The sequence below is a fragment of the Cetorhinus maximus genome, chromosome 3 (assembly GCF_964194155.1).
Source record: "Cetorhinus maximus chromosome 3, sCetMax3.hap1.1, whole genome shotgun sequence".
In the NCBI taxonomy this organism is placed as follows: domain Eukaryota; kingdom Metazoa; phylum Chordata; class Chondrichthyes; order Lamniformes; family Cetorhinidae; genus Cetorhinus; species Cetorhinus maximus.
Window position 1 is genome coordinate 185,358,769 of NC_135881.1, and position 13,114 is coordinate 185,371,882.

General features: G+C 44.7%; 1 protein-coding gene across 1 annotated transcript in view; it reads left to right on the forward strand.

The window, feature by feature from the left end:
- The window catches only part of LOC144674385 (collagen alpha-6(VI) chain-like), a 145,984-nt gene that overhangs the window by 107,317 nt on the left and 25,553 nt on the right, over positions 1–13,114 (forward strand). The window contains exons 28-35 of the mRNA XM_078535786.1: positions 4,424–4,486; positions 7,374–7,436; positions 8,000–8,050; positions 9,190–9,225; positions 9,322–9,384; positions 9,782–9,844; positions 11,337–11,372; positions 11,467–11,503. Coding sequence (XP_078391912.1) covers positions 4,424–4,486; positions 7,374–7,436; positions 8,000–8,050; positions 9,190–9,225; positions 9,322–9,384; positions 9,782–9,844; positions 11,337–11,372; positions 11,467–11,503 — 412 coding nt within the window. The remainder of the gene's footprint in view (positions 1–4,423; positions 4,487–7,373; positions 7,437–7,999; positions 8,051–9,189; positions 9,226–9,321; positions 9,385–9,781; positions 9,845–11,336; positions 11,373–11,466; positions 11,504–13,114) is intronic.

Consider the following 13,114-nt stretch of genomic DNA (forward strand, 5'->3'; position numbering starts at 1 on the left):
ACCAGTTAAGCAAGCCATGAAAGTACTGATAGCAGTTGGTAACAAGGGGTTACACAGAGTCAATACATCTGGTTTATCTGAAGAGGACCAAAAGATCCCACAAAGATATGGAAAGTGCTAGAGGATCACCTTCGGGTAAGAGTAAATTTTAGAACTCATCGCCTAGCATTGATGTCCTATAGGCAACAGCCACAGGAATCAATGGGCCAATTCATCAACAGATGCCATAGCAAGGGCAACAAATGTAACTTTTCAGAGACCAAATTGTCAGAGTGAATAATGGAGGTTGTGATTGTCTCAACACCTATTCAAGTGTTCCAGAAAGACTCTTGGAAAAAAAGAAAAGTCACAGCACTGATCCACTGCTAGAAGATGTCAGGAAGTATGAAGTCACTGTAGTTGGGCAACAGCATCTGCAAGCACTTGGTGCAGCTAACAGTATTGGCACGATAGGCCATAAAAAGTAAGCAAGCTCTATGGTAAGTGCGGTTTGTCACACCCATCAGGAAGCTGCCCTGCATTCCAAGATCTGTGCAAGGTATGCAATGCAAAAGGACACCGGACCCACCTCAGCAAGAAATCTGGCTTTATAGATGCAGCCAAAGGGCACAATAGGACACAAACAAACAGAAGACAGACACAACAGCATGGCAACGGCAACAAGGAGAGCGCCAGAGACCTCCGCAAACGCAAGTAGATACACAAAGTCCACAGCTAGACAGACCCAAGTCGAGACCCAGAGTGGAACAGCTTTTGACCAAAGGATGAAGAGGCTTTCCACATTGTAAATATAACACATTACGTGGATGAAGTCAGGCCACTGGAAGCTTTTGCCACTATCAACATCGTATGCCCAAAGAAAAAAATAAACTCAAGACCAAGATTGACATGAAGCTAGTGCAAATATCCTACCAGTCCAAATCCTGAAGAATCTGCACTGTTGGAAATCAATGGTACAACCAACAGTTGCTAAATTGACTTCATATAATGGGTCACCAATCCCTTGCGCTTGTTTACTAACAATGCAATTCAGCTACAGCAATTCAGCATGAAAAACACAAAAGATTTTACCTGGTAGACATGAGGTAGACCAGCAGTGGCAGGACTCCAGCATGTATGGATCTCAACATTGTGACTATCCACGATATCACCAAGGTGCCAATGGCAGCAGAAGGGACCAAGTACCCTCACATTGACATCGGTCCAGGAGCTACAACAATTGTACCCAGACAAGTTTGATGTCATGGGAGGTTTCAAAGGTGATGCTGTACTGCACCTCAGAGAAGACACAATTCTGTCAATCAACCCTCCCAGAAAGTGCAGCGTTCACATACAAGAAAATCTTAAGCGCAAGCTGGATGACATGGAACGTAATGGCATCATTCACCACGTGTATCACGACACAGACTGGTGTAGTTCAATAACACATGTTCTAATGAAGCACGATGCAACCAGGATATGTCTTGACTCGAGACATCTAAACCTCTCCCTAAAGAGATACCCACACAAGATTCCAATACTAGAGGAACTGAATGCCAGGTTCACAGGAGTCAAATTCTTTTCCAAGCTTGATGCCAAACATGGGTATTAGTCAGTCCACTTAGCTAAGGAATCCCAGGAAGTCACCACCTTCAGAACACCATTTGGAAGATATTGCTTTCAGGGATGACCTTCCGGCTTATCTGTCAGTGAAGATCTGTTCCAGCAGCGTATGGAGAGAATCACAGAAAGGACAAAGGCATAGAAAGATGAGAACTCCACCACCTGAAAGCTCCCCTCCAAGCCACTCACCAGCCTGATTTGGAAATATATCGCTGTTCCTTAACTATCGCTGGATCAAAATCCTGGAACTCCCTCCCTAACACCACTGTGGATGTACCTACATCACATGGACTGCAGCAGCTCAAGAAGGCAGCTCATTACTACCTTCTGAAGAGCAACTAGAGATGGGCAATAAATATTAGCCTAGCCAGCGACGCCCACATCCCATGAGTGAATTTTTAAAAATGGGAATATGGTTACTTGCAGAGGTATCCAAAGCGTGCAGTGAGCCCAGGTCTTACGAAGTCACGACATGCAATGGAACAATGTTGAAGAGGAATAGAAGCCAGCCAAGAGAAATGCGCAACACACCAATCGTGCAAGATCACACCCAAACAACGACAATGGGATGGAACACCAGCAAAATTACCAACATACCGACAACACGTCTGCAAATTAAGAACAGCCAAGGGCAAAACCCACATCTCCGGAAGGTTACAACGTAATAAGATCTGGAAGAGTTGTTAAACCCCCAAAGCAATATATGGACACCTAGACTTCCAAACTCATAAATGTTACAATCATTATTTCTGTACTCGTAAAGCTTACAATCTCTATCTCTGTGTAACTAAATTTGCTATTACTCAGTGTCTATGTCCATAACTTCCAACTAGCATCAGAAAGTGCTGGCCCACAGAAATTAGAAGAAATAAATGCACACTTAACTGGTCTTGAAAATTACGTTGCCACTTCCGTTCGAAGCTGCCTGGGGTCTGCATCGAAAGACTCCTCGCAGGCCCCAGCAAAGTCTAAATCCAGCGTATTCAGGGAGGCCACGCCCCTTTATTACAGATCTTGCTGCCGTAAAGCAGGTAAATTTAAAGGGCCAGGGAGATTGACAGGCCAGGGGAAGGTGTGTCTAAGATAGGTTGATAGGATTTGGGGGTGTTCGCGGGGATGGGGGTGTCCAGCAGTCGGGGGGTTGTCTGGAGGTCGGTGGGGGGGAGTTGTGGGTGTCCGGAGGTCGGGTTAGGTGTTGGGTGTGTCCGAAGGTCAGGGGGTGGAGGGGTCCAGAGGGGGGCACTGGGGGTGTCTGGAGGAGGGGTTGGGGGGGGTCTGGAGGATGGCGGTGAGGGATCCGGTGGAGGGGGGGTGGGGGTTCCAGAGGAGGGGTTGGAGGGGTCCAGAGGACAGTGGTGCGGAGGGGGGGGGTGGTGTCTGGTGGAGGGGGGATTCCAAGGGCATGGGGGGGTGTGAGGGTGAGGCTGAGGTCGCGGGGGGTGGGGATCCGAGGTCGGAGGTGTTGAGTTTAGTGTGGGGGTGAGGTGGGGTTGTCAGAGGTCAGGGGGGTGGTGGGGGTGGGTGGGGGGGGTGGTCCTGTGGGCTCGGTCTGGGTCTTTACAATAGTTACCCAGGAGTTAGTAGAGGTTTTAATTCTTCTAACTTTTTGCTATAATCCTGGTGGAACCATCCGAAATTTATGATTTAAACCACATTTTTGGATGAATCCCAGTGCAACGCAATCGTCCAGAAGAAGTTAGCATTTCTGGGCAATTGCTGTGCAAACCCTTACCTGGGAATTTGCCAGAGGGATTCCCCAGCACATCTTTGGGTTACGCCCATTTACAATCATTATTTATGTACTCGTAAAGCTTACAATCTCTACCTCTGTGCAACTACTCAGTGCCCCACTTGTAACATACGAGATTAATCTTTGGGGAAAAAAGGGGATGTTGTAATATCGTTTAAAGAGTGATGTCCCTTTAAGAAGCTCAACATGCAGATGAGCCAGGTACCTGAATGCCACCATGTGACCAGGAACCACGCTCTCTCTCTGCACCATAATACCCGAGACAACAGGATGTGTCTGGAGATTGCTCTACTGTTTGTTCTGATTTAGCTGTAAATAAACCCCACCAGTGCTCCTCAAGCAAATGGAATCCACATACCTCATTTGCATTACATATAGATTGCACAGGGATACCACTACAGGAAGTGAATGGATCAATAGACAGACAGGGACAGATAGACAGACAGAGAGATAGTGAAAGAAAAACAGAAAATGCTGGAAAAACTCAGCAGGTCTGACAGCATCTGCGGAGAGAAAGACAGTGTTAACGTTTCGAGCTCATATGACCCTTCTTCAGAGATAGATAATGAACATTGAGTTTTCAGGGTTTCAGTTCACCCTAAGATTATGCACAAACTAATTCTGAAGCCTGGGGAATACTTAGGAGTACCGTAAGAAAGGGTTAATCCAAGAATGGGGCTAATTTATTTTCAGATTATGGTTTGACATCATTTTAGAAGTTTTGCAAACTGCCTGATAACAGTTCAGTGTATACTATGAATTGTAACTTCAACAAGATTGAGGATGGTGAATATTAATTCTGGAGATCAGCAGGCAAGACATGAAGACCAGGCAGAGATCTCAGGATTAGACGTGAATGGCAATCCCTGAGATCTGACTGGGTCTTTCTCAAGCTCAGGCAGGAAGAATTGGGAAGATAGTATATCACATATCCCTTGTGTCTTTTCTAACTGCTCATAACAAAGCAAAGTTGGTGACAGTTGTGTGTTTCATTGAGTATTTCTGAGATAAAATGAAATAATATCATATTGAAGTTGTGACCAACATTTTTGTGTGTTAATTATATGACAGGGTCCGAAAGGAATTGCTGGTGCTGACGGAATAGATGGCAATCCTGGAGCAAAAGGACATACTGTAAGTGTGCCTTTCACGTTTAGTCCAGCCCATTGTTTCAGAAAAATAGGTTTTCTGACTCCGTACTCCCGTTGCAGAGCATTGCTTACCAAGAATGAATCTAGGAAATTTAGTCATGAAAATTGGTGTGCCATCCACCGGGATTGCTATTGGGTGACTTCCCAATGTACTGCTGGAGGTTGGAAAATCTAGCCTATAATAAAATTTATCTCATTGTGCAAGGTGTATCACCACAGATGTCCAATTATACCACTGGAAAGTGAAGCCTTCCTGCATACAGCATAAACTTGCACCCTAAAATCACATAGTGACTGGACTTCTATATGGAATAAAGACATGTCAATGGTACTTAAATATGGAAGGGAGTTTTAATCCTCAATGATGGGTGCTTTTTGATCACATGGGATATTAAAATTTTTTAAATCTCAAATCCGAACCCAACCTGTCTTGAATCCACTCCTTCTAGTTTTAACGGAGGCAGCACAGAGACCACAGGCAACCAATCCACTCCCTCAAGATGAGGGTTACCCATTTAAATATTTTAATGAGGTTGCGCTCCTCTTACTTTATCTCCCATCCAGGTTTAACCCTGACTTGTTAGATTTTCCAGAGCTCTACAAACCCATCAATTAAAAGGTGAGAGCTTCTAAGTGGAAGAGGTAAGCACTTCCCAGTATTGCCGCTGGGCCAGGATGAGCAGGAATGCTTCCTCCTGGTCCCCCAAGCAAACCTGCTTCCCCACCCACTCTGTGATCAGAGCCACCACTATGATCATCTATCCCAATCGCCATGATCAGTGACCTCTCATCCCAAGAGTGACCTCACCCGTGATCACCAACCAACCCTTGCTATCTCACCATTGACCCCATCTTATGATTGGATCCATTCCCATACCGAGCGAGCACACGGCTCTACTTGAGATCTGTATACAACACCCCATTACGATCACTCTCCGACCCTACAAACCATGCTGTACCTACCTCCCTACTCATAATCTACAACCCAGCAGCTGAAAACTTTCTGTGGCTTCTTATGCAATGTACCCTGCTTGACAAGAAGAAAAACCTACCACTCAGGCTAACCTCTGGGTGGAAACCCTGGTGTAAAAAAGAAGCTGTGGAGTTAATTCCTGTCAGGAAGATATAATAATTCTCTTAATGATATTAGATTTTATTGTAAAATAGTGTTATCAGAGTGTGTGTTTGGGTGTGTGTGTGTGTGTGTGTGTGTGTGTGTGTATGTGCGCGTGCATACATATGTGACTTAATTGGATTAAAGGCAGCTGGTCTGAAGACTTTGACATTTCAGGAGATGAGCTAGGTTTAAAATGTTATGTAGGTAAACATAGGTACAAAGAACATTTACATTTTTAAATAAACCACACTAGATTGTTTTCAAAGGAGGGGTGAAATGTGTCACCTAGCCAGGTGAAGTTTAGAAACAGTGTGTTTATTTTTCCCAAAGATTACTGGTAAAATAGGTATATGCTAAGTTTTTATGATCAGAAAGGTAAAGTCGAAAGACATAGTGAAACAATGGGAATTTACATTCAAAGGGGAAAATATGTAGAAAGGAGCGAAGGCTGTGTGTGAGGGTAGGCATTTTAGGATCTAACAAGTGTGAAACACCTTCAGCATTTATGCCTCAAGCTGCTGTCCACAATGAACTGAAGTTAAGGAAACTCACTTTGAATTCGACTGGTTTAGGGTATTCTGTGTCACCTTGCCTGGGTCTTTTAAAATCTATGGGCTGAATTTTGCCGTCGGCAAGCAGGGAGCAGGGCCCACTTGCCAAGGCGCAAAATGATGCGGGATGACGTCGGGGGGAAACCCCGACGTCATTCCGCCCCATTTAAATTTTCAGGAAGGCGGGTGGACAGCCAAATCAGCTGTGCGCCCACCGACCTGTCAATGGCCAATTGAGGCCATTGACAGGATCATTAAAACAATTAAAGGACCTGCCCGTCCAACCTTAAGATTGGCGGGCAGGCCAGGAGCCCCAGAGGGCTTCTGAAAAAACATGAAATCTCATCCACTGGTGGGATGAGGTTTCATGTGGGGTTTAAAAATCTTTAATAAACTTTTAGTGAAATTTATTAACATGCCCCATCTCGTGTGACATTGTCACATGAGGGGGACATGTTAAGGATTTTTTTATTTTTAATGATTCAACAACTTTCAGCGATCTCCCTGGGGCAGCACTTAGCCTCAGGGAGATGTGCGCTCTTTCGTGCGCATGCGTGAAAGAGCGCACTCTCGCATTTGGGGGATTCCCCCCCCCCCCCCCCCCCCCCCCCGCCTGCCCGCACAGGAAGCGCATAGCACTTCCTGCTGGGCGTCACACTGGGCGGGCCTTAAAATGGAGGCAGGGCCAGCTTCTCTGACGGGGATCGGCTCCCCACCTGCCGGAGATTGGGTTGGGCCCGCCTGCCCGACAGGCAGAAAATTGTGCCCATAAGACTTGGTGGTCTTATTACTACTGAATTCAAGGCACGCATCTCAAAATTTATACAAATTGCAAAACAAGTTGTGACAGTTCTTTCAAGGTTTCCTTTGTGATTTGAACAACTCAGCATTTACCGTTGACCACAGAGTTTTGGAATTGCTCGTCATGCATAAATAGACCAAGAATCTTTCTCTGCGTTAGCAAGCATTTAATAAGCATTAAAAAGTAAAGCATTGCTTACTCTGTTCCAGGCAGCCATGCATTCCTTCTGGCTGGAAACAATTCAAATTGGGTGTTTACTTACGCTATATGAGAATGACTGAGATGAGATGGGTTTTTGGATGTACTTACTGATTGGAATAAAATCATCAGTGTACATTTCTGTTCATGTGAATGGAATGGAAAGGGGTTTTTATTAACCAGCCTCTTTGCTATTCAATAGGGGCAACACGGAGAGCCTGGGATCAAAGGCAAAAAAGGACAGGCGGGACCTCGTGGGATCCCGGTGAGCTTCTTCTCATTTTAATTTCAGTATGCAAATTTTGTTAACATTTTCTTTTAAAAAAGAATCACAATTAAAAATTTGATCCAGAAGAGAAATGAGAAAGAGTCGTGCAGTTAAACAACTCCCCAACCCCACTTGCAACTGGCAAGAAGGCGTAATTAAAACACAACAAGTTTACTTAGGAAGGTTCAATTATTAATGTTGACACAGAAAATTATAATGTAAAAATAAGGACAAAAATTTAAAATATTCAAGTGTGATCTGGTCCAATTATCTTCTGCCCTCTACACTCAGCATGTAAAGATCGTACTGAATCTTGACTCCCTGGGGGTAATTTGACCTTTCTGCAACCGTGTTTGATGGGTGATAGTGAACTGAGAGCCAGCTCTACATCTCTGCTCATTGAAGTCAATGAAAATAAAGGTTAGGAGAAATGTAAGCAGATTGCTGACTTGCCTATTTAGTCTATGGCACAAAGTCAAGAATCTCATCACCTCTGCGCAGCAACATGGAGATTGACTGGTTACTGTTAAATTGTGAACAGTGTGTTCTTTGTCACACAGGGCATGGATGGTACAATTGGATTTGGTTCTCCAGGAATTAAGGGAAGAAAGGTAACAGACCACAATGTTGAAAAATATTATTTCTCTCACTGTAGATTGGGCTCCTAAACTTTGTTTTCAAAATTCAACCTGTAATTACTGAAGTGTTATTGGGATTCATTCCACATTCTCCTGTGATAACACCAGGGTTCATAGCTGGTGCACTGGACTGTAGCTGCCTGCCTGTTGCAGATATAAATGGATAGATTGTAATAGTTGAATAATTTCTTCTCCTTCCTTGGATGTTGGAGTGCAAGTTTCATTATCAGGCAGTGCTACAGAAGTGGATGGAGATGGTCTTAGCGATGGCACAAATATATGGTCAGAAGCTCGTCTCTGGGTCAGATATGACACCAAACGTGGAAGCAGCCTGATTTAGTCTCAGGTGGTTGACAGGGAGAGGGATGGAGTTGGTAGCTGAGGAACAGAGTTTGGACCAGGGACCAAAAACGATGGCATCATTGTTCCCAATTCTGTACATTGTCTCAAATCCGGCTGTCCAAAAACCAAAGTTGTCCGAAAACCAACCTTTTTTTAGAATGTGCCATGCACTGATTTTAATTAAGAAAACTATTTTTAAAAAATTTACTCAGACAATACAACTAGGCGCTGCATTGACTCTTTTTGGCTCCTAGCTAGTTATCCCCTTCACCATTTGCATGCCAGTCTGTTCCCACGCTCCAAGTGACCCTTGACCCCACCCAACCCGACTTGACCTGAACCGTCCATGGCCTGAACTACCCGACCAAAATCCAGCAAGATCTGAAATCCACTGCTGGTTTTGAGACACCGCACCTAGCTATTAATTCCAAAGATGGACTTGTATTATTTGACTGTGTGCCAGGTATCACAGATAATAATCCATTGGAAATGGATTCAGGATTTTTGCTAGCTTTTAAAGCAGCCCCACATTTTGTTGCTGTTGAATGTTTTAACCACAGTTTCTAATCACTTCTATGAATGTAGTGAAATACAATATTTCTACCCTTTAATATTTTGTCCTAAATCTTTTTGTTTCTTAATCCTTTTGCTAGTAATTCTGAAAACAAAGATACCTAACATACTTTTTGCTGTCACCTGTTTAATGATACTAGCTGTGAAAGCTTTAAAAATGATTTTTGACAGTGTTTGTATTGCTTTTAATCCTTCAGGGAGAGCAAGGAAACATTGGAAACCCTGGTCTTCAGGTATCTGCGATATTTCAAAGGAGTTCTACTTTTCCATATTGTTTAATAAGAAACATTCTGCTCTTCATTTTATTCTCATTTACTGCTTTTTTTTAGGGAGAAGCTGGGGAACCTGGTCAACTGGCCGAAGACGGACCCAAAGGAGCAAGAGGGCAGAGGGTATATGTTCCATTTAAACCATTTAATTGTTGAGTTTGAGTTTTAACCAAAGATGCTATATTGAGTCAGTTCTTTGCTGTCCCCAGCAATTTTAAAAATGGGCACGATTATTTCCATTTAATCAATAACGATGCCTAGTTCCATGTCAATATTTTGCAAAACCAGGTTTCAATGGCTAACGTTGTGAAAAGATGAGAATGAAGAGAATACAAAGGATGGAGACATTAAAAGGTTCCACACTAGGCCTTCAATAAATTGGTTAATTGAAGTTCAAAGCACGATGGTGAATTATAGGAACAATATAGAAGTAAAGCACAGCTACTAATCATTAATTGATCGACCAGGAGATCTAATGAGTCTCAAAGTGAAATAATTTGATGTATTTGCTCTTTTTTAGGGGAATGCTGGATTTCCTGGTGAACCAGGGATTCCAGGTGATTTTGGAGATCCCGGACCCAGTGTAAGTTGGGCAGAAATGTTGAGAGGTTTATTTTTGCTTCAACGTACATGCGCTTTGAGAAATTGAGAAACACACGTATTGATTGAATAGATGCCAAAAGACCATTTACAGCTTAACTGCTGACTTGTCCTGCTCCTGTCACATGAGGACTTCATGTTGTTATGAGCTGCAAAGTAGAAAGCTTTTACATCTGCACACCTTAATGGATATAAATTAAACCACAGTAGGTTGTGTGATGACACAGCTTGTTGGTGCTGCGGTGATGCATGTCGTGCTAGTGGTCAGACACTGACATTCACCCGCACTCTTTGTCAATGCCAATGGCCGCCCAGCATAAAGATCTAACTTTGTAAGGCTCAGCTCCCAGCATGGAGCCTCGCTAGGCTGCAGCACCAATCATATTACTGACCCTATGGGGGTCTTTTTAACTTTTATCGGCAGGCACAAAACCGATGGTAGGGAATTGGCTAACCTTTATACCTGCAACCACAATCTCCATGACAGAAGGGGAACTAAGCAAAATGAACCCTCTATTATCAGACTATCCCATCATGCCATGATGTTCATGCAGTTTAGTCCCTACACCCATCTCTATTACTGTTTCAAGAACATTGACTTAGTCCCTTTTTGCTTTCTGCGTTTCATCACTGATGACAGGGGCATATTTGTCAGCCCACCTTGTATATGTAACTCAGCCCAAAGAAAAGTCGGTGTTTTATCTGGCATCGTATCATTAACAACCACCTGGTGCTCATATTTACCCAAAAACATAGCATCAAAAAAACACAGAAGGAGCCCTTTTGGGGTGTGGCATCATGGCTGTGCCAACTCTTTGAATGAGCTATCCAATCAGCCCCACTCCCCTGCTCTTTCCACACAGTCCTGACCATCCGTGTCCTAATTTACTTCATCCTCTATTATATTTCCTTCTTTCTTTCCCCCGCTAACCTCTCCAGTTTCTCCCTTACTTCAAACTTTTATTGCATGTGTGATTACGCTTTCTGTTTGGTGTGGCCATTCTGGAGTGCCAACCTAATCTGTAGGCATCACAAGGGATCACAATCAAACATTGATACCACCCTTAGCATGGGGCACTGGATAGAGATTAAAAAGGAAAACTGCAGAACTGCCTTCTCATCCAATTACATCCTAGCTCATAAATCCCAGTGTAATCCCATCATCCTGACATCAGCTTTTGGCTCCCAGCTCTTTCCCTTCTACCTTTAGCTGAGAAGTACATCTCCATTGGTTGGATGATTGCGATGTGAATGAGTAGGACTGCTCACAGGGCTGTGAAGGTCAGTGTACTTGCACTTGGCACATGGATCTCCATCCAGCATTTGCTGGTGAGGGAACAAAGCTTTAAGTCGGGTCTCTATTTTATAACGTTTTACATTTGTACTTAATTTGGGAAAAAAAACTTGGAGCTCAGGTGATGAACTAGTATTTTTGAACCCTGCTTGATCAAATGTTTCATATCTCCTCATTTTAGGGCCCCAGAGGACCATCTGGCAGTACCTCTATGACAGTAAGTCAAGTTGTACATGTATGAAACGTGTTTACAGTTTACACACCATTTCATGTTTGTTTTAGAAACCAGACTTTTCTACTTTTTGTTACAGCAATGTGAATTCACGGCGTACATTCGAAACAATTGCCGTAAGTACACTGTTGAAATTGACTACAACCTCTTAACAAATGGACAGGCAGGCAGGGAGGTCAGAAAATCCATTGGCATGACGGGGCGCATGTGGCAATTGCTGGGATTTTACCAACAACAGGATTGGTGTCGAGCAGCCCACCTGCCCTTGGGCCAATTGAGGCCCTTAAGTAACGAATTAAGTGCCACGAAAAGGCCTCTTTCTGCTGCTGCTGGTATTTTTCCAGTGGCAATGGCAGGGTAGGCCCATGCCACATGGCAAGGCTGCTGGCCAAGTGGTGGTGGTGGTGGTGGTGTTGGGGGGGGGTGGGGGTGGGTAGTGGGTGATGGGGAGGGCGAGCAGGAGGAAGTGGGGAAGGCCCTCCTGTTAGAGCTGTACCTGCTTGTTCACCCCACCACATTGGCCTCGCGATCACCAGCCAAAGCCTGCCTGACTGGCCCCGGTGAAGCCATCCCACTTACTTGGTTATCCGGCCTACATCGCTGTTCCTCATTGGAGACTGGAAAGCTGCTGGCTCTCTGATTGGCTGGCAGTTCTTGGAGGCAGGACACCCTCCCACGTGGGAACGGAAGCCATGACCTCAAGCAATTAACTGCCTGACGACCATCCAGACCAGTCACGCATGGCTTCCTGAGCCAGTGAAGGCGAGCCCGCTCCCGTCTCTTTAGCCAGTGGGCAGGGCCACAACCTCCGCGAGTATCTTTGGCCTTAAAGTTCTACCACAGCATTTCTAAATGGAAACATTTTGAAAAGCTGGACGAACCTGACCATTGAAAATGAGTGATTCTCAAAAATACTCCAACAAATCAAGAAGCCAGATTTTGCTTTTTTCTCAGATGCAGTAAAGTCCCACCATGCGTGGGGGTTACGTTCCCACGAAACGTCGCAAACAGTGAAATCACGAAGGAGGAACATACTTTTGAATGGGACTCAATTAGATAGGTTCCAGCCATGTGGAGGCAGCATGGGTTTGGGCAGTTACTCTACAGAAAATGGTTCTCACTACAGTATATCTACTCACATGCACTTCTACCAGGGTTATTGGATAATGGTATGGAGCAGCAAAGCTGATTTCTAAGGCCAATTGAATAAACTCACAAAGATGTCAGTAAGTGAGATCGAGATGCACCGCCCCCCTCTCCCGTTGACACTGATGGATGTCTGCAAGTGTCTCAGTGATGGAGTGCAGCTCCTGCAGCAGTGCAGGACCAATATCCTGGACCAAGGTCTCCATGGTGGCCGCCATCCTACCAGTGTTGACCTCGGCGCATTGGTATGCCAGCACTATCACCTCAGACCGAAGCCGGACAGACTCCTCCATCGTGCCTTGCAATCTGAGGATTGCAGTGGACACCCCTTCCTGATGTTCCCGAGCTTACCTTTGAGCTCTAGCAACTGTGACATGACCAAGTCCAGAGGCTCCTCATCTGACTCGGACTCAGCAGATTTCTGGTCTCCAGCAACTCTCCAAGTGCCAGAAATCTGGGAAGTTACCGCTGCCTGGCACCTGCTGTGGATCAGACAGTGCGATGTGCTCACCAGATTGTGACCCCAAGGCTACTCTAGAACTAGGTCCCACTGAGGTTTATGTCTTTGCGCTGGTGGAGGG